Consider the following 26,447-nt stretch of genomic DNA (forward strand, 5'->3'; position numbering starts at 1 on the left):
CTTTTTCTCTTTCTTTCTGCATTTAACCTCGGGAGCTAGGGAAAGTAAGAGAGGCACCAGGAGCGGCTCTGGGCTTTCAAAAGCAGCCTCCAAGGGCTCCAGCCCACCAAGGAAATGCCCAGTGGAATAAAAGACCTGCCTGGCCCTGGATAGATGGTTCCGTGGGTGCTACTGAAGAACATATAAACATCTCAGTCTGCACAGACTTTGTCAGTCCAAGCAAGCAGCAGCAGAGTTCCCTCATCTATAAACAATGGTAACAAACATTGGAAACTCTACCTGCAGAAGGACAAAGACTATCCGAATAGTGGCCACATGGGTGGCACTTAACCCATTTTTATCCCTTGCTCACGGTATCTCCCCAATGAAAGACACGTGTTGATTTTACTCATTTTGTACTTTTTGGGCCACAAGACATTAATGCAACATGACATATAGAGATCCACCATCTCTGTCTAACAAGCTTTTGACTTTTTCTTGCTGCCACTTCCCTTCTCTCCAACACCCCCAGATTTCTCACTCATCAGCCCTCCCTCTTCTCAGGATGTTAATTATGAGCCAGGAGCAGTGGTGGTGTCAGAAGAGTGTTTCACACTCCATCTTCATTCAGATCTGAAAATAAGTTAAAGACCGCCTGGTCTGTTTTGTTGATGCATGTTCTGTATGTGAAAAAATATGAGTTTCTTATAATTACTCTCTGCAGTAATGTATACTGTTTTTATAACCAAGGTTTGCATATTTGTTGTAATTTATTAAAGTGTTCCCTCTTATTCTTGGCATCGCTCTTATCGTTATCATTATTGTTGTTATTTTCATTATTATTATTGTTATTAGTAGAACTATTTTAAAATTTTGTTTTAAATTTTTCTTTTTATTATCATTATTATTGTGGTTTATTATTAACACATCTATTTTTAATTACTTTGATATCATTTTTTCTTCTTCTTCCTATTATTAACCGTACAAAATTGCATTCTGCAAAAAAGAACATTTTCATTTTGCGGAGTTGACAGATGTGTGTTTGTCCTGTGTCTGCCCAGGAAACCACGTCCTGCCGCCAGGAGCTTCTGTTGGTAATGGTTTAACGCTAAAGGCGGCGAAAGAGCTCGGCCTACCCGAGGGAATTGCAGTAGGTGCCTCGCTCATTGACGCACACGCTGGGGGACTAGGTATGTTGTTAATTATTTACCGCCTCGTGGAAAAACAAATGTTATTGAAATCAATGTTTTATGAAAAATGGTTTTCATGTCTGAATTCCCCACTTTGGCAGCCACGTTAGTGCTCTGCGCCGCATGTGGCCTGGTTTTGAAGGTGCAAAAATGATGCAACTTGGAAGCACAGACAGGAATTTTATGTGCGCCTGCAAACTCACTTTGGAAAACACCTTCATAAAATTAAATCCCAGTACATGCATTGCAGAAAACCACACAGCAAATATATTTAAGAGCACACCTTATGAAAATCATCTCTCTAAATCACAATTTTTCAGAAAACAAGTGCTTTTACCGGGTTAATTTCCTATGAGCAGCCTAGGCAGCGGATCACTTTGAAAAATATTTACCCAAATAAGATATACTCTTGAACTGTGACATTGTCACAAAAAATATATATCTTTATGCATATGTGTAGATATATGAATTCACAAAAGGATTGTGTTAACTCATCAAGTCATACGATGTGTGCTACCTCGTCATCAGCTACGTCATTAAGCATTGCTATTTATGATATAATCAAAGACTTACATTCATTTTAGGGATTACAGTGGATATGAGGGCGACAGAGTTGCTGGGGGCTGCCTTGCTTGTGGGGCTCTGGTATATGGGAATGGCTCATATAGCAAGAGAAGTCCTTGTGCACTACCAGCATACATAAAATGTGGATTGAGCACTTCTGCCTACACCTGGGAGGAAAGTGTGGTCCTCTGGCCCAGCTGACAAGGGACCTCAGGGACCCCCAGAGTAAAGGCTTACAATTTAGAAACTACATATAGGGCTCTGAGATTGACTAGAGGAGTTGTGTTTCTAAGCACAGAGTGAAAGTAGATACTGACATTGTCGGTGAACAGCGAGATGGCCATTTGTGACCTTCCTCTTATTGTTCCTAGAGGAGGGCAAATATTTGGCAGGTCAATTAATGTTTTCAACTAATTCAGGGCATAGACATTCCAGAAGACCTCATTGCCCTAAAGATTGGACAGTGTAAGGTTACATAGCACATGAGTAATACGAACAAAATTAACTGACATCAAGAGATGCTACAAATAGGGAATGTGAGAGAAGGTCCCCATTCACTGTGCATTCATAAACGCAATTACAGCAATTTTACTAAAGATTTGTAACATACAAGATATATATTATTCATATTCCAATGGATTGGTTACTATTAAGAGAAATCCCCGAATCAGATGTTACATCTATGCCAACTGGTGCTAAATCTATGCTTAACAAATGCTTGATTCACCTCAGAATCCTGATAATCAATTAAGTTTAATATTTACTGAGTTTATGCATTGCAAGTTAGCACAATGTGAGTATTAAGCTGAAGAATAGAAATAAGATTGAGAGATTAAAGTAATTCTTGTGATGTATATTTAATGGTTTTAGGTGATTGGGTTGGCTGTGTTTTGAGGTTCAGTTAGAGTTTGTGGAAGAGAATCTGCCGATATTGGGCAGTATGGAATCAAATGCTGAGGTGTACTTTGTTGTTGCTCTGTTTGGTGGTTGATTTTTTTTAATTTTTCTATTTTATGGCATAATCTCCATGAGGATTTACGATTGAATTTTTTTGTTGTATATGAAGCTGTCTGCACTTCTGATGAAGCAGACTCATGCCCACTATGCGAGGTAGAAGATGCTCTTTGAGTTTTTCCATTCACAAAAATTATATTGATACCTGTTGTTGTTAGTAGGCCTAAGGGGAGGGTGTCAGGATCTCAGGTATTTCAGGTTGGGGTGCTGTTTCAAGGCCCTAAGGTTATGTTAATATGGGTTAATGTATTTTTTGTTTGACAATGCTATTTATAATGTATACTATTTTGTCCAGAATGATCTGATTTTATTATACAGTTGAATAGCATGTGTTCTAGGCTCCATCCAATTCCAGCATTTATGATTTGACTTGATTTATTTGATTCTCTATGTTATATAGTGCTCGAATGACTGAAAGCGTCCTGGCGCTTGCACTGTTACAAGGGCATTGAGTAAAGTAGTATGGTACGCTGAGCATATTGTGTAAAAAGTCAGGTCTTTAGCGATTTTCTGAATTGCCACAAATCAGAACAGTTCCATAGGTGTAAAGGAAGAGAATTCCAGACCTGCACTTTTCTGGGAAAGAAGGTCCTACCTCCCTATGATGCCTGTTTAACCCCGGGCAACACAAAGTTCTTGGAATCTGTTGATCTTAGATTTTGAAAGGGCTGGTACCTGAAGAATCTTTCCTGAATGTATTTGGTGCAATTTTATGTACAGTCTTGAAGGCTATGCAAAGAGCTTTGAATTCTATTCTCTCTGACTATTCATCAGAAACCAGGCTGCTGAATTCTGATGCATTGGAAGTCTGAGAATGAGGCTTTTCTTTTGTCGCGTGGGCTCTCATTATTCTAAATGAGACTACTGGATTTCTAGGTAGCAGGATCTATAACGGTGTGGGGGACTGAGTCTGACCCAAGTGTAAAGAACTCTGTCACCCTAAATCCGGTTTTTGCTCCGGCTAACTAGCAGTGCCTCATTTCTCCCATGTGGAAGGAATGATTTGGCAGCCGAGCGCATGACATCTTTGGAACTTCTCAGGGAAGTCGTGGTTACTCAGATCCAAACCAACTCTCTTATTTCCAATATGATCTCATATACAAATGACGAAGACAGTATAAGTTTTATATAATGTTTTAATAAAACGACTGTATTTTAGATATTAAGGCGTGAGCCGCAATAACCAGAACGATACAACATAGTAGGATTGTAATAGTTACCAGGAGAGTAAAACATAAAAACAAAGCTATCATATTGTCAAACAGTTTCTACTCTCCCTCTGCTTGTTTTATCTAGAGCACAGCATGTTAAGCTTCTAGCTTGCCTATTGGAATCACTGTGGATACATCAGCCCTCATAACTGAGCAAAGACCTGTGATCTTGGTTCAGCATCTGCAACGAGGCAGTCAGCGTCAAGTTGTGGTTCCCTGGTCGGAATCTCCCTCTTGCGTGTACTGGGACAAGGAAGTGATTTTATAACTAACATGTCAGCGTGATCACAAAATGTCCCTACGCAGGAATGCCAAGTCTAAACTCTTACCACGTCTATCGGCAATGTACCAGACTGTATCCTTGACTGAAGCACAGAGTAAATATGTTATGGAGAACTCCAATGCTGAAGTAGGCAAAACAGTGTGATATGAATAAAAAACAACACCGTAGAACTGGCTATTTGAAAAATAACAGTACGAAGCCTAATAAAAAGCATGTAGAGCAAAGTGCACAGAGGCTCTAAGCTATCAGCAAATGAATAAAATATATTCAGGGCAAAATGCACAAAGGCCTAAAGCCTGAAGCTAAAGCGCAATGAATACGTAAAACTACCCACACTATACCCTCCCCTTGTCCGTAGCAAGTGGTTCCAATAATATAAAAGGATGCCCTAAATATAAACAATATCTAAAACAAGTATTTCGACAAGGTGAGAAGACAACAAAGTCATAAATTTAGGTAACATGTGAGCATAACCAAATTCAATATAGTGTCAATTTTGTAAAAATCCAATCGTCAGATAGAAGCAATAGAACGCAGGAGTTCCTCCACTTCGATATATGTCGATATCGGAAGATCCACGCCACAAAGTATCATGGAGCAGGTGTGATCCAAAGCCCCAAAACCAGTCAGGGCGGCACCCCGTGCAGGGCCTATGAAAGAGACAATACCATCTTCCTCCAGGAAGGGAATCTCATAAACTGCCTCACGAAGCAAGCGCATCCGTAGTGCACAAGTCTGGGAATGAGCCCTAATCAGGAACATCAACAGATCAGCATCGACCATTGGAGGGTGCTGCAATGAGAGACAGAGAGCCAGTGCATGTTCAAACGAGCACCAAAGGCATCGAAACACGGGTTGCACACAATCCAAAACCGGTCTGAATGACAGAGACCAGTCGCACTCCAAATGTCCCAGGAGTGTCGCTCCAAAATGCTGCATCATGCGTTCACGACACAGCTGCGCTGATGGGAGCAGCAGTACAGGATCTCGTCGTGACGGGACAGCCATTGCGAAAAAATTGCAACAACAGCAAGACTCCAGCCAATCAAGCCAAAGTAATCGTGAAACCCCCAAAAATGCTTCCGAAAATAGAATGTATAGCCGAAGGTATCAAACCGAATATGGAAGAGAAGGTATGAGCAAAACCAACACCAACGACTGAAAAAATGTGCAATACCAGCGGTGCTGGATGCATTAAATATACGTCCCACAAGTTCACCGAAGTGATTCGGAAAGTTAGTATTCAAAAGGGACTGTATCTCCGCCGATGACCTTGCCACCTGAAGTGCGTAGGTCTTGCTAGCAGATGTAAGGGCCACATGCTTTTGAAACAATAAAGCTTTTAGCCGACTCAACTTGTCGAAATCAACCTTGGAAGTAGCAATATGAGGCCAGATGTCTGCTACCTCCCTAAATTGAGTGGGGGGAAACAACACATTCCCGCAGCACGTAACGGCCTTGTTGACAACGACGATGTAAACTATTCTGGCACGCATGCCACAGCAGCGTTCGCTGTTAAGAATAATGTAACTGCCGTTAGAAAGCACCTGGAAAGTGTTTTTAATAACCGGGACTGGAACTCCCTTCAGATAACAAGCTAAGTTAGCAATCGAAGCGTTACACGCCCCGTGCAAGGACAGCTGTTTACAAACCATTGAATGGCTGACAGAAGCTTCGCATTCGCTGCCGCTAAGAAAAACCTCCTTCAAACCATTAACACATCTGTACTGAAAGGGAAGGTCCCACACCTCTTGTATGTAACTGTCTCCCAATAGTTCATATCTACCCACCGGAATGTGCTTCAAACACGAAGTAAATTGCAAAGTAGAGATAGGCAAATTAATAACCCCATGGATCAACCATTCAGCTGACGGAATCTCAGCTACCGTGAAAGGCAGTTTCTCTAATTTTTCAATATTTAACATAACATATGTCGCTTCCTTTTTAGCCATCAGTTGTTGTTGACGAGTCAAATTAAAAGAGATAAAGATCTCCCTGGCACGAACGTGCTGCCATGGAACGCGACCCGCCTTCAAGGTCTGAAGAGTCCAACCCAGCTGCATGATGGACCGCGTCTGACTCTGCCCATGATATAAAGAAGACATGTCCGATTTAATAATGTCAATGGCAGAGGAAACAATGCTGTCAATCGTGTAAACACGTTCGGAAAGGGTATGCATGCCATTATCAACAACAGACAAAGTCTGCATCAGATTTTCTTGATCAATCTGCCTCAACCGGGCTGCAGCCTCTTGTTGTGAAAGCTTCCAAATCTCATTATAAACCTCGTATAAGAACCTTTTCTTCCGTGGTACTCTGGGACCTGACAAAAAATCTTGTAAATCAGTATTATTAGACAGTAACATGAGATGTGACTTAACTGCATCCAGCGTGGATGACTTCAACCATTGCTGACAAAGCTTCCCCACACTATATGTAGTTATAATATTAGCATGTTCTGGTGAAACGTAACGAGGGTCTGCCCTACTAGTCCTGAACCCCCCTGAAGAGGTGACAAAACGTTGATGACACATATTAGTGTCTACAGGCCATAATAACCACCCGCCTGGATGTAACGATGAAGTGTTAAGTGTACCATTCTGGACCCAATGTGTAAAGTCACTGAAAGTAGCATTCACATAGTGCTGCCAATTTTTTAATTTAGAAGGGACAGGTATACCAGGCAAAGTTAACTCCTTAATCGTCGCTAAGCCCAAACAGCTAGTCTGTTGTACTGTGTCATTGAGGAAAATCATCTGCACAGGGATAATACATGCTCTAAATAACGTGTCCCTGCCTTGCATTTGCCAATTTTTCGTACCCAAAACACTTTTCAAGCCAACAGTTTTGAACCAGTATTCATATCCCTCGACCGACAGTTTAGATACAAACAAATTGGAATACAGTAATTTAGTATCGGTCAATAACATTTGCTTATTAGAATACGGTGTAACTTTAAAATAGTAGGACCTAGCATTACGTGGATCATGCCCAGCAAAATATGCAAATTTTTCATAATACGTTTTTGAACTCCCTTGTGGAGGAGTCGAGCAATGTTCCCATTGCACATAATTAAACATGGACTTAGGGCTACTAGCTTTATGAATAAAATGGTGTCCATAATAGTTGTAACAAAACATGTCACCATGATTATCTCTAAACTGGTAAGCATCTTCATCGTCATAGACAGTATAATATTGCAAATCCGTTAGCATAGAATCTACTGTCTTCACATCCCAATCATCAGAAACAATGCCAGGTATAACGATATCATTCATTGATAATTTGAGGACATACAGTATTTGAATCAATTCAGTGGGACCATATATATCAAACATTACTTTATCCCACACAATTCCATCCGGAACTGGTATAGCAGAAATGTTCACTGTGGACAAGTCTCTTCGAACCATATGAGACGAAAAATGTGGTTTTAACACAGTCTCCACGTGCTCAATGTCCGATCCATCAGGAAGAAAATGACCATGTATTATCAGAAAAAAAGTAACCACAAATCCCAACCATAATAAAATAGTCATCACGGCCAAAAACAGCCAAAAATAGTTCCAAGGAAAAACAACATATGTTCGTTTAAGCCATCCTAGCAGCCGTCGCGGACCGTGGACAGAAGACATTGAAGACGAGGAGCCGGACCCATCATTATCAGCGTCGTTGAAGCAGCCAGAAGCAGTTCTAGCAAAAGGTGCAACTGTGAACGAAGAAGCAGACGGAGGCTCTCGCCGTGGCACGCTATAAACCACATGTTCAGAAACGTCAGTAGAACATACAGCAATTTGATCACAAGATTCCATATTAATCGCCGTCGGTGGAACAATCGCAAGATCATTATCCACCCTCCCCAAGCTCGGAGAGGAAACAGTGTCGGTGAAAATCACCTGCAGCGGGACTTCTTCCCCAGTAGTGAGAGGGATTCCGGAACTACTGGGTGTCCCTCTTGGTCTGCTGTGCAGAATCGGCCACATGTTGTAACTTGACATTATCAATGGAAACAAAACGATTTCCTTTGGCCCCTCGCAGCGGCGGTAAAATCACAGTTCTCGTGCCGCTCACCCCCAACACAGGGACAGGTTCTCGATAAGAAGGACCAAATTCTTTTTTAACTGCGACCTTTTCACGCACCAGATCCCCAATCCTGGGTATCCAACCAGTAGGTGTTACTGGCTCATCCTTAATTCCTGAGGAGGCAGCACTGGCAGAAGAGTTAACTTCACGGAATTGTTGTAAATCCTGCAAAACAGTGACACGATCATTTATGTCAAAGGGAGTATCTGCCGCCTCCACACCAGGACCATCTAGATCAGGAACATACATTCGTGTTCCAAACAGGCACTCATATGAAGTACGACCCCCCAGTGACCTTCTAGGCAAGTTATTAAGTGCTCTCTGTACTCCATATAGGTGGGCTAGCCAACCACGACCCGTACCTATAACTCTGGCCGTTAAGGACTGCTTTAAATCACGATTTAAACGCTCCACGACAGAATTTCCCTCGGGATGAAATGGAGACGAGAATTGGAGTTGGACCCCCAACGAAGCCATGGTTTCCCTGAATGCCTTAGAGGCAAAAGCAGGGCCCTGGTCCGAATGAAAAGCCGCAACTGCAAATATATCGACAAAGATGCGCAAATCTTTAATAACAGTGCGAGCGTCAGCCGAGCGTTGTGGCCATACCCATACAAATCTGGAGCACGAATCTACAGCAACCAATATATACTTGTATGCACTATCTGGCGTCAGCGGACCACAATGATCCAAGTACACACACTGTAATGGTTTGTTTGAAATCAGAAGGGGCGTCTGCTGCGGGCGTCTAGCCGACGATGCCTTTAACTTAACTTAAAGGAGTTGTGTTTCTAAGCACAGAGTCAAAGTAGATACTGACATTGTCGGTGAACAGCGAGATGGCCATTTGTGACCTTCCTCTTATTGTTCCTAGAGGAGGGCAAATATTTGGCAGGTCAATTAATGTTTTCAACTAATTCAGGGCATAGACATTCCAGAAGACCTCATTGCCCTAAAGATTGGACAGTGTAAGGTTACATAGCACATGAGTAATACGAACAAAATTAACTGACATCAAGAGATGCTACAAATAGGGAATGTGAGAGAAGGTCCCCATTCACTGTGCATTCATAAACGCAATTACAGCAATTTTACTAAAGATTTGTAACATACAAGATATATATTATTCATATTCCAATGGATTGGTTACTATTAAGAGAAATCCCCGAATCAGATGTTACATCTATGCCAACTGGTGCTAAATCTATGCTTAACAAATGCTTGATTCACCTCAGAATCCTGATAATCAATTAAGTTTAATATTTACTGAGTTTATGCATTGCAAGTTAGCACAATGTGAGTATTAAGCTGAAGAATAGAAATAAGATTGAGAGATTAAAGTAATTCTTGTGATGTATATTTAATGGTTTTAGGTGATTGGGTTGGCTGTGTTTTGAGGTTCAGTTAGAGTTTGTGGAAGAGAATCTGCCGATATTGGGCAGTATGGAATCAAATGCTGAGGTGTACTTTGTTGTTGCTCTGTTTGGTGGTTGATTTTTTTTAATTTTTCTATTTTATGGCATAATCTCCATGAGGATTTACGATTGAATTTTTTTGTTGTATATGAAGCTGTCTGCACTTCTGATGAAGCAGACTCATGCCCACTATGCGAGGTAGAAGATGCTCTTTGAGTTTTTCCATTCACAAAAATTATATTGATACCTGTTGTTGTTAGTAGGCCTAAGGGGAGGGTGTCAGGATCTCAGGTATTTCAGGTTGGGGTGCTGTTTCAAGGCCCTAAGGTTATGTTAATATGGGTTAATGTATTTTTTGTTTGACAATGCTATTTATAATGTATACTATTTTGTCCAGAATGATCTGATTTTATTATACAGTTGAATAGCATGTGTTCTAGGCTCCATCCAATTCCAGCATTTATGATTTGACTTGATTTATTTGATTCTCTATGTTATATAGTGCTCGAATGACTGAAAGCGTCCTGGCGCTTGCACTGTTACAAGGGCATTGAGTAAAGTAGTATGGTACGCTGAGCATATTGTGTAAAAAGTCAGGTCTTTAGCGATTTTCTGAATTGCCACAAATCAGAACAGTTCCATAGGTGTAAAGGAAGAGAATTCCAGACCTGCACTTTTCTGGGAAAGAAGGTCCTACCTCCCTATGATGCCTGTTTAACCCCGGGCAACACAAAGTTCTTGGAATCTGTTGATCTTAGATTTTGAAAGGGCTGGTACCTGAAGAATCTTTCCTGAATGTATTTGGTGCAATTTTATGTACAGTCTTGAAGGCTATGCAAAGAGCTTTGAATTCTATTCTCTCTGACTATTCATCAGAAACCAGGCTGCTGAATTCTGATGCATTGGAAGTCTGAGAATGAGGCTTTTCTTTTGTCGCGTGGGCTCTCATTATTCTAAATGAGACTACTGGATTTCTAGGTAGCAGGATCTATAACGGTGTGGGGGACTGAGTCTGACCCAAGTGTAAAGAACTCTGTCACCCTAAATCCGGTTTTTGCTCCGGCTAACTAGCAGTGCCTCATTTCTCCCATGTGGAAGGAATGATTTGGCAGCCGAGCGCATGACATCTTTGGAACTTCTCAGGGAAGTCGTGGTTACTCAGATCCAAACCAACTCTCTTATTTCCAATATGATCTCATATACAAATGACGAAGACAGTATAAGTTTTATATAATGTTTTAATAAAACGACTGTATTTTAGATATTAAGGCGTGAGCCGCAATAATCAGAACGATACAACACAGTAGGATTGTAATAGTTACCAGGAGAGTAAAACATAAAAACAAAGCTATCATATTGTCAAACAGTTTCTACTCTCCCTCTGCTTGTTTTATCTAGAGCACAGCATGTTAAGCTTCTAGCTTGCCTATTGGAATCACTGTGGATACATCAGCCCTCATAACTGAGCAAAGACCTGTGATCTTGGTTCAGCATCTGCAACGAGGCAGTCAGCGTCAAGTTGTGGTTCCCTGGTCGGAATCTCCCTCTTGCGTGTACTGGGACAAGGAAGTGATTTTATAACTAACATGTCAGCGTGATCACAAAATGTCCCTACGCAGGAATGCCAAGTCTAAACTCTTACCACGTCTATCGGCAATGTACCAGACTGTATCCTTGACTGAAGCACAGAGTAAATATGTTATGGAGAACTCCAATGCTGAAGTAGGCAAAACAGTGTGATATGAATAAAAAACAACACCGTAGAACTGGCTATTTGAAAAATAACAGTACGAAGCCTAATAAAAAGCATGTAGAGCAAAGTGCACAGAGGCTCTAAGCTATCAGCAAATGAATAAAATATATTCAGGGCAAAATGCACAAAGGCCTAAAGCCTGAAGCTAAAGCGCAATGAATACGTAAAACTACCCACACTATACCCTCCCCTTGTCCGTAGCAAGTGGTTCCAATAATATAAAAGGATGCCCTAAATATAAACAATATCTAAAACAAGTATTTCGACAAGGTGAGAAGACAACAAAGTCATAAATTTAGGTAACATGTGAGCATAACCAAATTCAATATAGTGTCAATTTTGTAAAAATCCAATCGTCAGATAGAAGCAATAGAACGCAGGAGTTCCTCCACTTCGATATATGTCGATATCGGAAGATCCACGCCACAAAGTATCATGGAGCAGGTGTGATCCAAAGCCCCAAAACCAGTCAGGGCGGCACCCCGTGCAGGGCCTATGAAAGAGACAATACCATCTTCCTCCAGGAAGGGAATCTCATAAACTGCCTCACGAAGCAAGCGCATCCGTAGTGCACAAGTCTGGGAATGAGCCCTAATCAGGAACATCAACAGATCAGCATCGACCATTGGAGGGTGCTGCAATGAGAGACAGAGAGCCAGTGCATGTTCAAACGAGCACCAAAGGCATCGAAACACGGGTTGCACACAATCCAAAACCGGTCTGAATGACAGAGACCAGTCGCACTCCAAATGTCCCAGGAGTGTCGCTCCAAAATGCTGCATCATGCGTTCACGACACAGCTGCGCTGATGGGAGCAGCAGTACAGGATCTCGTCGTGACGGGACAGCCATTGCGAAAAAATTGCAACAACAGCAAGACTCCAGCCAATCAAGCCAAAGTAATCGTGAAACCCCCAAAAATGCTTCCGAAAATAGAATGTATAGCCGAAGGTATCAAACCGAATATGGAAGAGAAGGTATGAGCAAAACCAACACCAACGACTGAAAAAATGTGCAATACCAGCGGTGCTGGATGCATTAAATATACGTCCCACAAGTTCACCGAAGTGATTCGGAAAGTTAGTATTCAAAAGGGACTGTATCTCCGCCGATAACCTTGCCACCTGAAGTGCGTAGGTCTTGCTAGCAGATGTAAGGGCCACATGCTTTTGAAACAATAAAGCTTTTAGCCGACTCAACTTGTCGAAATCAACCTTGGAAGTAGCAATATGAGGCCAGATGTCTGCTACCTCCCTAAATTGAGTGGGGGGAAACAACACATTCCCGCAGCACGTAACGGCCTTGTTGACAACGACGATGTAAACTATTCTGGCACGCATGCCACAGCAGCGTTCGCTGTTAAGAATAATGTAACTGCCGTTAGAAAGCACCTGGAAAGTGTTTTTAATGACCGGGACTGGAACTCCCTTCAGATAACAAGCTAAGTTAGCAATCGAAGCGTTACACGCCCCGTGCAAGGACAGCTGTTTACAAACCATTGAATGGCTGACAGAAGCTTCGCATTCGCTGCCGCTAAGAAAAACCTCCTTCAAACCATTAACACATCTGTACTGAAAGGGAAGGTCCCACACCTCTTGTATGTAACTGTCTCCCAATAGTTCATATCTACCCACCGGAATGTGCTTCAAACACGAAGTAAATTGCAAAGTAGAGATAGGCAAATTATTAACCCCATGGATCAACCATTCAGCTGACGGAATCTCAGCTACCGTGAAAGGCAGTTTCTCTAATTTTTCAATATTTAACATAACATATGTCGCTTCCTTTTTAGCCATCAGTTGTTGTTGACGAGTCAAATTAAAAGAGATAAAGATCTCCCTGGCACGAACGTGCTGCCATGGAACGCGACCAGCCTTCAAGGTCTGAAGAGTCCAACCCAGCTGCATGATGGACCGCGTCTGACTCTGCCCATGATATAAAGAAGACATGTCCGATTTAATAATGTCAATGGCAGAGGAAACAATGCTGTCAATCGTGTAAACACGTTCGGAAAGGGTATGCATGCCATTATCAACAACAGACAAAGTCTGCATCAGATTTTCTTGATCAATCTGCCTCAACCGGGCTGCAGCCTCTTGTTGTGAAAGCTTCCAAATCTCATTATAAACCTCGTATAAGAACCTTTTCTTCCGTGGTACTCTGGGACCTGACAAAAAATCTTGTAAATCAGTATTATTAGACAGTAACATGAGATGTGACTTAACTGCATCCAGCGTGGATGACTTCAACCATTGCTGACAAAGCTTCCCCACACTATATGTAGTTATAATATTAGCATGTTCTGGTGAAACGTAACGAGGGTCTGCCCTACTAGTCCTGAACCCCCCTGAAGAGGTGACAAAACGTTGATGACACATATTAGTGTCTACAGGCCATAATAACCACCCGCCTGGATGTAACGATGAAGTGTTAAGTGTACCATTCTGGACCCAATGTGTAAAGTCACTGAAAGTAGCATTCACATAGTGCTGCCAATTTTTTAATTTAGAAGGGACAGGTATACCAGGCAAAGTTAACTCCTTAATCGTCGCTAAGCCCAAACAGCTAGTCTGTTGTACTGTGTCATTGAGGAAAATCATCTGCACAGGGATAATACATGCTCTAAATAACGTGTCCCTGCCTTGCATTTGCCAATTTTTCGTACCCAAAACACTTTTCAAGCCAACAGTTTTGAACCAGTATTCATATCCCTCGACCGACAGTTTAGATACAAACAAATTGGAATACAGTAATTTAGTATCGGTCAATAACATTTGCTTATTAGAATACGGTGTAACTTTAAAATAGTAGGACCTAGCATTACGTGGATCATGCCCAGCAAAATATGCAAATTTTTCATAATACGTTTTTGAACTCCCTTGTGGAGGAGTCGAGCAATGTTCCCATTGCACATAATTAAACATGGACTTAGGGCTACTAGCTTTATGAATAAAATGGTGTCCATAATAGTTGTAACAAAACATGTCACCATGATTATCTCTAAACTGGTAAGCATCTTCATCGTCATAGACAGTATAATATTGCAAATCCGTTAGCATAGAATCTACTGTCTTCACATCCCAATCATCAGAAACAATGCCAGGTATAACGATATCATTCATTGATAATTTGAGGACATACAGTATTTGAATCAATTCAGTGGGACCATATATATCAAACATTACTTTATCCCACACAATTCCATCCGGAACTGGTATAGCAGAAATGTTCACTGTGGACAAGTCTCTTCGAACCATATGAGACGAAAAATGTGGTTTTAACACAGTCTCCACGTGCTCAATGTCCGATCCATCAGGAAGAAAATGACCATGTATTATCAGAAAAAAAGTAACCACAAATCCCAACCATAATAAAATAGTCATCACGGCCAAAAACAGCCAAAAATAGTTCCAAGGAAAAACAACATATGTTCGTTTAAGCCATCCTAGCAGCCGTCGCGGACCGTGGACAGAAGACATTGAAGACGAGGAGCCGGACCCATCATTATCAGCGTCGTTGAAGCAGCCAGAAGCAGTTCTAGCAAAAGGTGCAACTGTGAACGAAGAAGCAGACGGAGGCTCTCGCCGTGGCACGCTATAAACCACATGTTCAGAAACGTCAGTAGAACGTACAGCAATTTGATCACAAGATTCCATATTAATCGCCGTCGGTGGAACAATCGCAAGATCATTATCCACCCTCCCCAAGCTCGGAGAGGAAACAGTGTCGGTGAAAATCACCTGCAGCGGGACTTCTTCCCCAGTAGTGAGAGGGATTCCGGAACTACTGGGTGTCCCTCCTGGTCTGCTGTGCAGAATCGGCCACATGTTGTAACTTGACATTATCAATGGAAACAAAACGATTTCCTTTGGCCCCTCGCAGCGGCGGTAAAATCACAGTTCTCGTGCCGCTCACCCCCAACACAGGGACAGGTTCTCGATAAGAAGGACCAAATTCTTTTTTAACTGCGACCTTTTCACGCACCAGATCCCCAATCCTGGGTATCCAACCAGTAGGTGTTACTGGCTCATCCTTAATTCCTGCGGAGGCAGCACTGGCAGAAGAGTTAACTTCACGGAATTGTTGTAAATCCTGCAAAACAGTGACACGATCATTTATGTCAAAGGGAGTATCTGCCGCCTCCACACCAGGACCATCTAGATCAGGAACATACATTCGTGTTCCAAACAGGCACTCATATGAAGTACGACCCCCCAGTGACCTTCTAGGCAAGTTATTAAGTGCTCTATGTACTCCATATAGGTGGGCTAGCCAACCACGACCCGTACCTATAACTCTGGCCGTTAAGGACTGCTTTAAATCACGATTTAAACGCTCCACGACAGAATTTCCCTCGGGATGAAATGGAGACGAGAATTGGAGTTGGACCCCCAACGAAGCCATGGTTTCCCTGAATGCCTTAGAGGCAAAAGCAGGGCCCTGGTCCGAATGAAAAGCCGCAACTGCAAATATATCGACAAAGATGCGCAAATCTTTAATAACAGTGCGAGCGTCAGCCGAGCGTTGTGGCCATACCCATACAAATCTGGAGCACGAATCTACAGCAACCAATATATACTTGTATGCACTATCTGGCGTCAGCGGACCACAATGATCCAAGTACACACACTGTAATGGTTTGTTTGAAATCAGAAGGGGCGTCTGCTGCGGGCGTCTAGCCGACGATGCCTTAACTTGTTGACAAATGTCACAACAAAGGACATACTGCTTCGTCTCTTTATAGAGACCAGGCCACCAGTAACGAGCCTGTAAAAGTGAAATTGTGGCAGCCACCCCAGCATGTGCAGAAGCCACCCCCTCATGGGCTGCAGAAATCAATCGAGGTCTCTCTATTTTATTCGGAATTTCACGTACACCAATGCCTGGAATTGTAACAGTAGCATTTAGCGCACTATTCAAGCAGTAACTATATTTTGAAGGAAATCCTTTAGGAAAGGGCGTGCCATCAGCAGTAGCTTTTATGGCAGCCGATATTTCTGTGTCTGGTTTGGAACTCGAACGAGTCACTGCGGCCACAGTGGCGACAGCCACTGGCGATTTCGTGGCTTCATCAGCCAAAGTATTCCCAGCAACGTGTATTCCAACGCGCTGGTGTCCAAGTGTATGCACAACATGGACTTTAGGAAGCGTTTCCTTCAGATCCGCAACCTTACCCCACAACATTTTATGCTTAATGGTGTTGCCTTTAGAATCTCTGAACCCATTCATCTTCCAATAGTGTAAATATTCGTTGAAAGACTGCACACAGTAGTAGGAGTCACAGACCAGCAAGGTTAAAAGTGCCGGATCCGCGTGCTCCAACGCTAACAATAGAGCTTTGAGCTCAGCCAGCTGTGCCGTGCAATCTCCCAAGGTTTTAGTATAAGTATGTCGGGGGCAGAACACTTCCCCCTCCATAGTGCCGCTCACCACCGCACATGCAGCAGAATACTGTTGTTTAGTCCCAACCGCTGGTTGCGCAGAGCCATCAGTATACATGACCACTTCATATTGGTCAATAGGCAATGTACCAGCAGGAACAGGGTATTCTATTTCATATTGAAGAAATTCTTGAGTCTGCAGTTTAGGGTCAAATACATAATCTACATCAGTGGCTGTCAAAGACGTAGCCCATTGTATCCATCGCGGGTGTAGAGCCTTCGAATTAGGAACACTCGCTTTTGTAACAGCCTCTAAGGCCGGAACCGGGGAAACGACAACAATGCGTTGACCCTGGGCCAGCGGTCTTTCTTTAATAACAGCCATCTGTACTGCAGTGAGAATTTTCTCAGTTTGTGCAAAACGTTGCTCTGCAGCAGAATACAAGTGAGATTTGTATGCAATCGGGACAGTCTCCCCTTCATTAAAGGTGACATAAGTAAACCCAACAGCCCCAGGTATTACCCTGATCACTAAATGTGTCTTATTGTCCCGAGTGTGTAAGTGTTTAACTGCTAAAAGATCACTCTGTAATTCTCGCAGTATGTGTGTATGTTCAATCGTCCAAAATTTACTCGAAAAATTCGGGCGAATCAACTCGTATAAGGGTTTTATACGCGTTGCATATTCAGGAATGTAAGTTCTGCCAAAATTCAGAAACCCCAACAATGACTGGAGCTTCCGAACCGTATTAGGAGGCTGCAATAAAGCACATTTCTCAAAAAAATGTGGCGCCAAGCTCTTGCCCTCACTCGACAACTCATATCCCAGGAAAATGACACTGAGGAAGGCAATCTTTGATTTCTTAAAATTAAACTTATAGCCAATATCAGCAAACCCCACAACAATGCGCGATACACGCCTTAGATGTTGCAGAATCTCATCATCTGTCAGATATATGTCATCGACATATGATAATGCTTCAGGGTCTAACTCATGCAGCATTTCAGTTACACGAGCCGAAAACAGTCCTGGTCTATTCTTATACCCCTTAGGCAAATGACAACATTTTTTCTGGGAGCCAAACGCACTGAAACAGGTATAGTCCCGACTCTCGGGCGCAATATTCTGGCAGAAAAATCCATTCAAGATATCTAATGTTGTCTTATATTTGTTACGCACTATATTATTCATAAGCGCTGCGCTGTGTGAATTCTGTATTGCATATGTGCGTGTATGACTATTTAAATGTCGGTAATCCACCACTATCCTATATGAATGGTCCGGTTTAGCAACCGGAAACAAGGGATTATTCATCGGCGAGACACAGGGCTCAATTACACCCTGATACTCCAATTCTTTAAGAATTTGTCTAACCGATGCCCTAGCTTCAAATTTGATAGGATATTGCGGTTGTGGCTGAGGTTCGCCCTTTATCGGTATTACATGATAAGGTGATTGTCTGTCCCACCCCACGTTATTTCTATACAAGGCGGGAGCCTGTGCTAGAGCCCATGATTTACTATAGGACCCCGCGAGTTCTCTCGGAACAAGTGGTGAGAAGGAAGGTGTAATAACCTCCTCCCCAACTGGACAGTCGCAAACAAAGTCAGGAGGCCAATCTTGTTCTGCCAACAGAACATCATATGATTTTACCACATGGTCCCAAAAAATGGCGTTTATAATACGGTCAATGTCCCCTTCCAATCGCAGAGTTACTTCATGTACTCTATCAGGATCAGAGACTCGCATATCCACCGTTTCGACTTGTATGAAGTCATCAGTTGCTTTCACCTCCAGATGCTCTAGAAGACTCCGGCGAACTATTGTGACTTCTGCCGCGCTGTCTAACAGTGCTAACGCCCATGTCTTGTTCGTCAAGAGAACTCTCTTCTTGAGCGGCATGTCTAACTGAGACTGCTGCCACCTTCTTCTTTTTGAATTGCTGTTTCTGTTGCAGCGGTTTCTCTTCTTGTTTAATAGAAACCTCCGCTGAGCGTTGTGAATCCTGTCTCGGTTTCACGTACTCCGTCCTCCGCTCTGACCGCCCACCTCTCTCACTTCTCTTGTCCGAGGAGTCCTGAAAGGAACGAGATTGGCGTGTATCAGTATATTGATATCTATCAGGCGTCTTCAAAGTATCCCTATTCCTGAGATTATACTTATTCTGTGGGGTCTCCGGTTGCGGAGACTGCCCATCATCCTTCTTAGGTGTTTGCTGTTTCTTTTCCCAGCGCTTTTTCGAACCCTCAGGTTGTTGCTGTTTAGCATTATCTTTATTATTTTTACCCTGCAACTGGGGTTTTTGTGGTCTAGCCCCTAAGCTATCACGACCAATACTAGAATATGTTTCCGCTATTATTCTCGGAAGCTCCCGCTCCTGTTGAAGCAGCGGAACATCCCGAAGACGCATTCGCACTGCTAGTGCTACTGCCTCTCCTTTGAGATTACTCAAAATAATAGAAGAAACTGTGGCAAAATTGCCCAGCAACTGCATGCCCAAATCCAAGGCAGGGGCAGCCCCATATTCATCCTGAATCTGTTTAAGTACGTCCGGTAAATTAGCTAATGTCGGTGTACCGTGTGCCGTAGTGTAGAGCGCGGCAAACACCGTGCCCCAGGTATTACAAAGGTCCACCGGGGGAACCATCCCGTACGGCAAACACATCGTCAAAATTCTATCTTTATCCTGAGGTCCCGTATGGGGAAATACTGCTTCCAGCGTATTAATTTTTTGCGCCAGCCAAAACGGAGTCTCCTCTCGTTTAGCCGGTACTTTACCCATAACTGAGTGTACAGTGGCCGGATTAAGACCCGGAACCACCGCCTGTGGGTGCGCTGGAGCAGCACGCGCTGCATTCGTATTTAATGTCTGCATCACAAACTGAACTAATCGTCTATATGTAGCCGTTAATTCTGTATATAAACGACGAACTTCAACCACTGCCAATTGAGCAACCGCAGGATGTGGTGTATATGTAGCCAATAAAGGCCAGGTAGGACCATCATTACTCAGTGGCCCTAACCTCACTTGTGCTATTGTGTGTGGGAGGGCGCCATCAAGCCAATTATGGTGTTCGTGATAAGATAGAGGTATTTCTAAATAAGCGTAAGCCCTGTATTGTCCAGGGACATTCGCAACTGTGTATTCGTGAAAAGTATTTGTTCCCCCATCCACTGCTGGAAAAGCGACCCAAGAATAAAAAAGTTCCGTTCTATAGGCTGCATGGGCGTCCACCACAAAAGTGACTGGACCCCCCTGGACTGTCAGTCCATGTGTCAATAGATGTCCCGTGAGCGGATGTCGCATATTAATTGCTATGTTCACTACATTAGGATTCGCCATTTTATTAAAAAACAGCTGCAGGTCAGAGAAGGCACACCAATATCGGGGCTTTTTCCTTTCAAAGTTCAAGCTTGAACAACCAACCACTAAGCAATAGGAAGCACCTATGCCGGGGTGGCGGAAACCCTCAGCCCCACGGACATCTCCGTATACGGAACCGAGGAGTCAAAATATATATGAGACCAAGAGAGTCAGTCGGACCTAATCATTAGAGCCAGACCAAACGTTGGAGGCGCCATGTCGCGTGGGCTCTCATTATTCTAAATGAGACTACTGGATTTCTAGGTAGCAGGATCTATAACGGTGTGGGGGACTGAGTCTGACCCACGTGTAAAGAACTCTGTCACCCTAAATCCGGCTTTTGCTCCGGCTAACTAGCAGTGCCTCATTTCTCCCATGTGGAAGGAATGATTTGGCAGCCGAGCGCATGACATCTTTGGAACTTCTCAGGGAAGTCGTGGTTACTCAGATCCAAACCAACTCTCTTATTTCCAATATGATCTCATATACAAATGACAAAGACAGTATAAGTTTTATATAATGTTTTAATAAAACGACTGTATTTTAGATATTAATGCGTGAGCCGCAATAACCAGAACGATACAACACAGTAGGATTGTAATAGTTACCAGGAGAGTAAAACATAAAAACAAAGCTATCATATTGTCAAACAGTTTCTACTCTCCCTCTGCTTGTTTTATCTAGAGCACAGCATGTTAAGCTTCTAGCTTGCCTATTAGAATCACTGTGGATACATCAGCCCTCATACCTGAGCAAAGACCTGTGATCTTGGTTCAGCATCTGCAACGAGGCAGTCAGCGTCAAGTTGTGGTTCCCTGGTCGGAATCTCCCTCTTGCGTGTACTGGGACAAGGAAGTGATTTTATAACTAACATGTCAGCGTGATCACAAAATGTCCCTACGCAGGAATGCCAAGTCTAAACTCTTACCACGTCTATCGGCAATGTACCAGACTGTATCCTTGACTGAAGCACAGAGTAAATATGTTATGGAGAACTCCAGTGCTGAAGTAGGCAAAACAGTGTGATATGAATAAAAAACAACACCGTAGAACTGGCTATTTGAAAAATAACAGTACGAAGCCTAATAAAAAGCATGTAGAGCAAAGTGCACAGAGGCTCTAAGCTATCAGCAAATGAATAAAATATATTCAGGGCAAAATGCACAAAGGCCTAAAGCCTGAAGCTAAAGCGCAATGAATACGTAAAACTAACCACACTACACTTTGTGCTCAGAAACATTGCATTGCCACCAATCAGTTTGGATAGTACAAGGCTAGTAATCACTATCTTTATTAAATCAAAGGGAATGAAATGGCAACTTTGTCCAATTATCCTTAAGATGTAGAATGTAGACAAGGCTAACCTGGTGTTCAAAGTTAAGCTGTTTATCAAAGATCAAACCCAAGTTCTTTACTTTGTGCATAGGTGAAGAGGGTGATTCCATTTCACGGGGCCACCACTTGGGTGTCCAAAATGCATCATTCCCTAGCAGGAGGATCTCTGTTTTACTGGAATTCAGTTTAAGATAGTTGCTGTTCATCTAGCTCTTTATTTGTATAATACAAGAACTGAAATTGCCAGCAGTAGCATATGGATTGGTGGAGATTAAAACCACGATTTGTGCATCATCGGCGTTTGAGATCACTGAGAAACTGAAAGGTTTGATAAGTTTAGCAAGAGGGGAAACATAGAGATTGAACAGGGTGGGACTCAATGAAGATCCCTGCGGCACGCCACAGGTAGACAAAAATGGTCAGAAACAATGCCCTCCATTTCAGCATGATGCACTCTGTCATTGAGGAAAGATTTTATTAGGCTGAGACCGAGCTACCTAACTCTAGTCTGGCAAGGTGTTAATCAAAATCACATGATTGGCAGTGTCAAACACCACTGAGAGGTCTAGTATAATCAATCCGGCTTTGCCACCCTCATCCAGTATACATCTCAGTTAGTCTGATGCAGCTATTAGCGCCGTTCCAGTGCTATGAGATTTTCTGAGCCCATGTTGACTACTATCTAGCAAATTGTTAGTGTCTATAAAAGTAATCAATTCCAAATTTAGCACCCTTTCTAATATCTTAGCGGGGAAAGGAAGTCTGGAAATTGGTCTGTAAGTACTGGGCTCATTAGGGTCCAGATGAGATTTCTTTATTAAAGGTAAAATAGAGACCTTTTCCACCCCGAGGGAAGTAGCCTGACTTAATTATATCATTATAGATGATGGTTAGATGACTTCTTATAATATCCGGAATGAGTTGCATTATCTTAGGGGGGCAGGGATGTATTGGAGATCCTGATCTCGTAGTTGTAATTATTTTGAAAACCTGTTCAATACTAAGTGCAGAGAATTTGTCCAAGGTTGACTTTGGAGGTAGTAGTTCGTTATCTGACAAAGTTGTCAATAATAAATTATTATTTGATTGGAAAGTGTCATAAACTTCCAACTTTATTCTTGAAAAAAATCAGCTATAGTATTACAGAAGGCTTGGGAACAGTTGTTATTTCGTGCCTCTGGCAACTTAGACAGAATCTTTACAGTATTAAGCAACTCTCTTGAAGAGTTCTTGGACTGTAAGATTCTGTTAGAGAAATATTTACTTTTTTTCTTCTAGAATCAATTTTTTGTAGACTGTAATGGACTGCTTGTAAACTTTCTTTTCTTGATCATCATATTTACATTTCCAAGCTCGTCCTTTCCTACTACATTCTTGTTTCGGTACTCTGAGTTTCTCCATGAACCATGGTTTTGAAGGTGTTTTCCTTCAACTAGGGAATGTTTTTCAGGAGCTAGGGTTTCTGCAGCCTTGTTTATCCAATCCAAGTAACCCTTAACGGTACCATCAGGGATTACAGTAAGGTTAGCCTTAGTTTCTGGTTGAGATTCATCACTTTCTAGAAGGCTGGTTTTAGACAGTTTATCTGGTGCCCAGATAAACTTTATATAGAGCCCATAATTTGCAATGTAGTAGAATGTGTAATATTTTCCTTTTGATAGAGTACTTCCATATATTGGATTGTGATTTCTCTGATGTTGATTGTATATTTAAGGTGGAGCAAGAGTTGTTCCATTTCTTTTGGGTATTGGGATTGAAGTGTTTGTTATAATTTCGTAGGTTTAAGATTTTTTATATTGTTGTTGCTGCATGTACCTGTGAGGAGAATTTATTTGAAAGGAGTAGGGGGTCCGAGGGATGTCCTTTTTCTGTTTAAATGGTGATGCTTTAAGTTTGAGGAAGTCATGGAAGTCTATGTAGATAGATGGTATATTTCTTGTAGCTTTCTAAAGGGTAATATCTTGTTTAGGGGTCCTAGATCTCTGAAAAATTCCCTTCTCTGTCTATTTTTCCCACATTCAACATTTCCTTCTGTCTTGGGGGTTTTCTCATAGTGAGGCTTGGTTGGAGCCTTTTATCTTATTTGGTATTTTTCTTTTTTAAGGACTACATTGTGTCCCTAATGATGTTATATCAGAGGGATATTCTTGTGTTTATTCATTGAGTGAATAGAGGTTAGTTTTGCTAGATCCCTCTCGATTTCAGCCCATGGTGGGAAGTCATCTTTATCAGTTTGTGTCTACCAAATCAGCTGCTTATTGAGAAACTCAGTTTGGTAACTAAGAAAGTTTGGGACTTGATGCCTCTGCTAGCTTTGTCTAATTTGAGCTTTGTGAAGGATATTCTGACCTTACAATTCCATATGAATTCTGTGATAAGCCTTTCAAGAGATTTATGCAGGTTTGCTCACATATGAGGGAACATACTGGATATAAAGTTCACCTGGAGTGAGCTCATCATTTTCATGCACTTGTTCTTCCCCAATAGGCAATAAACATAGGAGACCATATATTTAGTAGGTTTTTAATTTTGGAGTACAGATTTTCTTTGATTTACTGTCTTGTATTGTCTAGGTTCCTTTAAAACAATATAGCAACATATTTGATTTGTTTTGAATGCCATTTAAGTCTGGTATTTTCTACTCTTGATGGAATGCATAAGCTATTTGTAAGAAAAACATTTTTTTACATTGATTTAAAGAGTACCCACATGCCTCTGCATACATATACTATACTATACTAATTATGTTTAGGATTTCTGGGATAGCAATTTCAACTTACTGTGAAAATATCAAAATATCTGCATAAGCAGGTACTTTTTACTATACGATTTAGATGGGAATATAATCCCTTTAATATTTGTGCTAGAGCATAGGGCAACAAATAGAGATTCAATGGTGAGTAGAAAACGAAAGAGTGACTATGAGCAACCTTGTGTAGTGCTTTGTGACAGAGTTATTTTTCCAGATAGATGTCTGTGAACTTTTGCGGAAGCAAAAGGAATATCATGCATTCAAAACGTTTTTCCCAAGTTACACTTTTGGATCACTGAACACAGGAAGGACCACAAGACCTTATCAAAAACCTTCTCTGCATCCAATGTCATGGCCTTTGTGGGGGAAGATGGTGTCTTAGATCTTTCCAGCGTATGACTGAGCAGCAATTCTGCCTTTTACAAATCCTGTCTAATAATTATATATTAGTGTTGGTAAGAGATTTTTCTAATGTTATGGCTAGAGGTTTTGCATAGATTTTGCAGTCTACTTTGAGCAGAGATAGAGATCTATAATTTTTGTTTGTAGAGGGCCTTTGCCTTATTTTATATAACTGCTATAGTTGCCTTTAAGCCTATTCTATTTATTTTTCCTGTTTCTTCAAAATGTATGTATAGATTCCCCATATGCTTCAGTATAATTTGTAAAACATCTTGTAGAAGCTTGTAGGAAAGCCATCTGAGCCTGGCACTTTACCATCAGTTAGTGATTCAAATGCTTTGATGATTTCACGTCTGTCTATTTGTCTATTGGGTTGTTGGTTAGTTGTGTTGATTAACAAGGTTCGTTGTAGATGGTCAAGATAGACATGCCATTCTTCCAACAAGGACAATTTTTTTAATTGTATAAATTTGAATAGAAGTCTTGAAAGCATCCAAAAATATTTAGGGGATCTGTTTGTGTAGTTCCTTGAATATTTTTGTTTGTAATAAATTATTGTATACTCTTTGAACTTAAGATGTTTAAAATGACCTTCATAGTTTATTTCGTTCTGCCTCTATTTTGCTTTAATAGAAGTCACTCAGATGTGAGCTTGATTGTTAATTATTTATTGTATTAATATTTTAAAGGGTTCAGGTTGTATTGGGTTTTATTATCTTTGGTACAGACAAATTCATATTGTGTTTTACCTCTGGGCTGTACAGTTTTTGGGATAAGTTCTTGTTTTTGTCGGACATAATCTTGATAATTGCTCCCCTTATTGTTTGTGTCCCATAGGGGGTGTGGAGTGCTACTTGCAGTATTATTTTCAGTAAAGAGATTCTTAATGGCTCTTTAGATTTGATCTTTGACTGTTGGTTCATTTAGTATGTCTTCATTTATTCTCCAGGTTATTTCTTTAGGTACGTTTTTGTTAGTTTCTACTTCAGTGGAAATGCATACATGATCTGTGACCAGTATTGCTTCAATTTTAAGGTATTCACATTTTGCACTGAATGTATTGTTAGTATAGGGACAATTCTAGATAATGTGCTGTGTGAGTGGGAGTAGAAAGTAAATTCACTTCCTGTCTGGTTGTATATGCGCCAGATATGAAGTAGCTGGTTTTGTTTAAAGAGATTTCTTATATGTATATGAGCTTTGTTTGGTCTGTATTTACAGGAAGGATTTCTGTCTAAGATAGCATCTCAAGGTATGTTGAAATTGCCCCCAAAGATTATACTGGAGTCGCTTGGTATTCCACATTTTTCTTTATTTAGGGTGATCCAAACTTCTGGATTATCACATTTGGGACAACTATATTAACTATGTTTAGGTCAGCATCATCTACTGTCAGTCTGGTGATTAACCATCTACCATCTTTATCATGATTATTTTTGGGAACTTTTATGCCTGACTTTATGATATGAGTGTTACTACCCAGTTTTCCCTTTTATTATCTGGGGAGCATATTGATTCTTAGATCCATTGGTTATGCATAGTCCGGGCTTTCTTGCATCCATTTTTAGTATCCTGTAACAGGATAATGTTATCTTTGAGTTTATAACAGTAATCAGTAATCTTTTTTCCTTTAACAAGGTGGTGGAGACCTTCCATATTTAGGAATAGTATTTTCAAGAGTTTGTTTGGCATTTTAATAGTCTTTTATAATAGACTGAATG

At 41.5% G+C, this 26,447-nt stretch overlaps 1 protein-coding gene across 5 annotated transcripts in view; it reads left to right on the forward strand.

The window, feature by feature from the left end:
• Positions 1-26,447, forward strand: part of FGGY (FGGY carbohydrate kinase domain containing) — a 1,529,104-nt gene that overhangs the window by 778,517 nt on the left and 724,140 nt on the right. For all 5 annotated transcript variants that reach the window (XR_011202985.1, XM_069232576.1, XM_069232575.1 and 2 more), the window contains exon 7: positions 1,041-1,169. Coding sequence is in view for 4 of the 5 variants with exons in the window: in XM_069232576.1 (XP_069088677.1) it covers positions 1,041-1,169 (129 nt within the window). In the remaining variant the exon portion in view is untranslated. The remainder of the gene's footprint in view (positions 1-1,040; positions 1,170-26,447) is intronic.

Source organism: Pleurodeles waltl, chromosome 4_2 (assembly GCF_031143425.1).
Source record: "Pleurodeles waltl isolate 20211129_DDA chromosome 4_2, aPleWal1.hap1.20221129, whole genome shotgun sequence".
In the NCBI taxonomy this organism is placed as follows: domain Eukaryota; kingdom Metazoa; phylum Chordata; class Amphibia; order Caudata; family Salamandridae; genus Pleurodeles; species Pleurodeles waltl.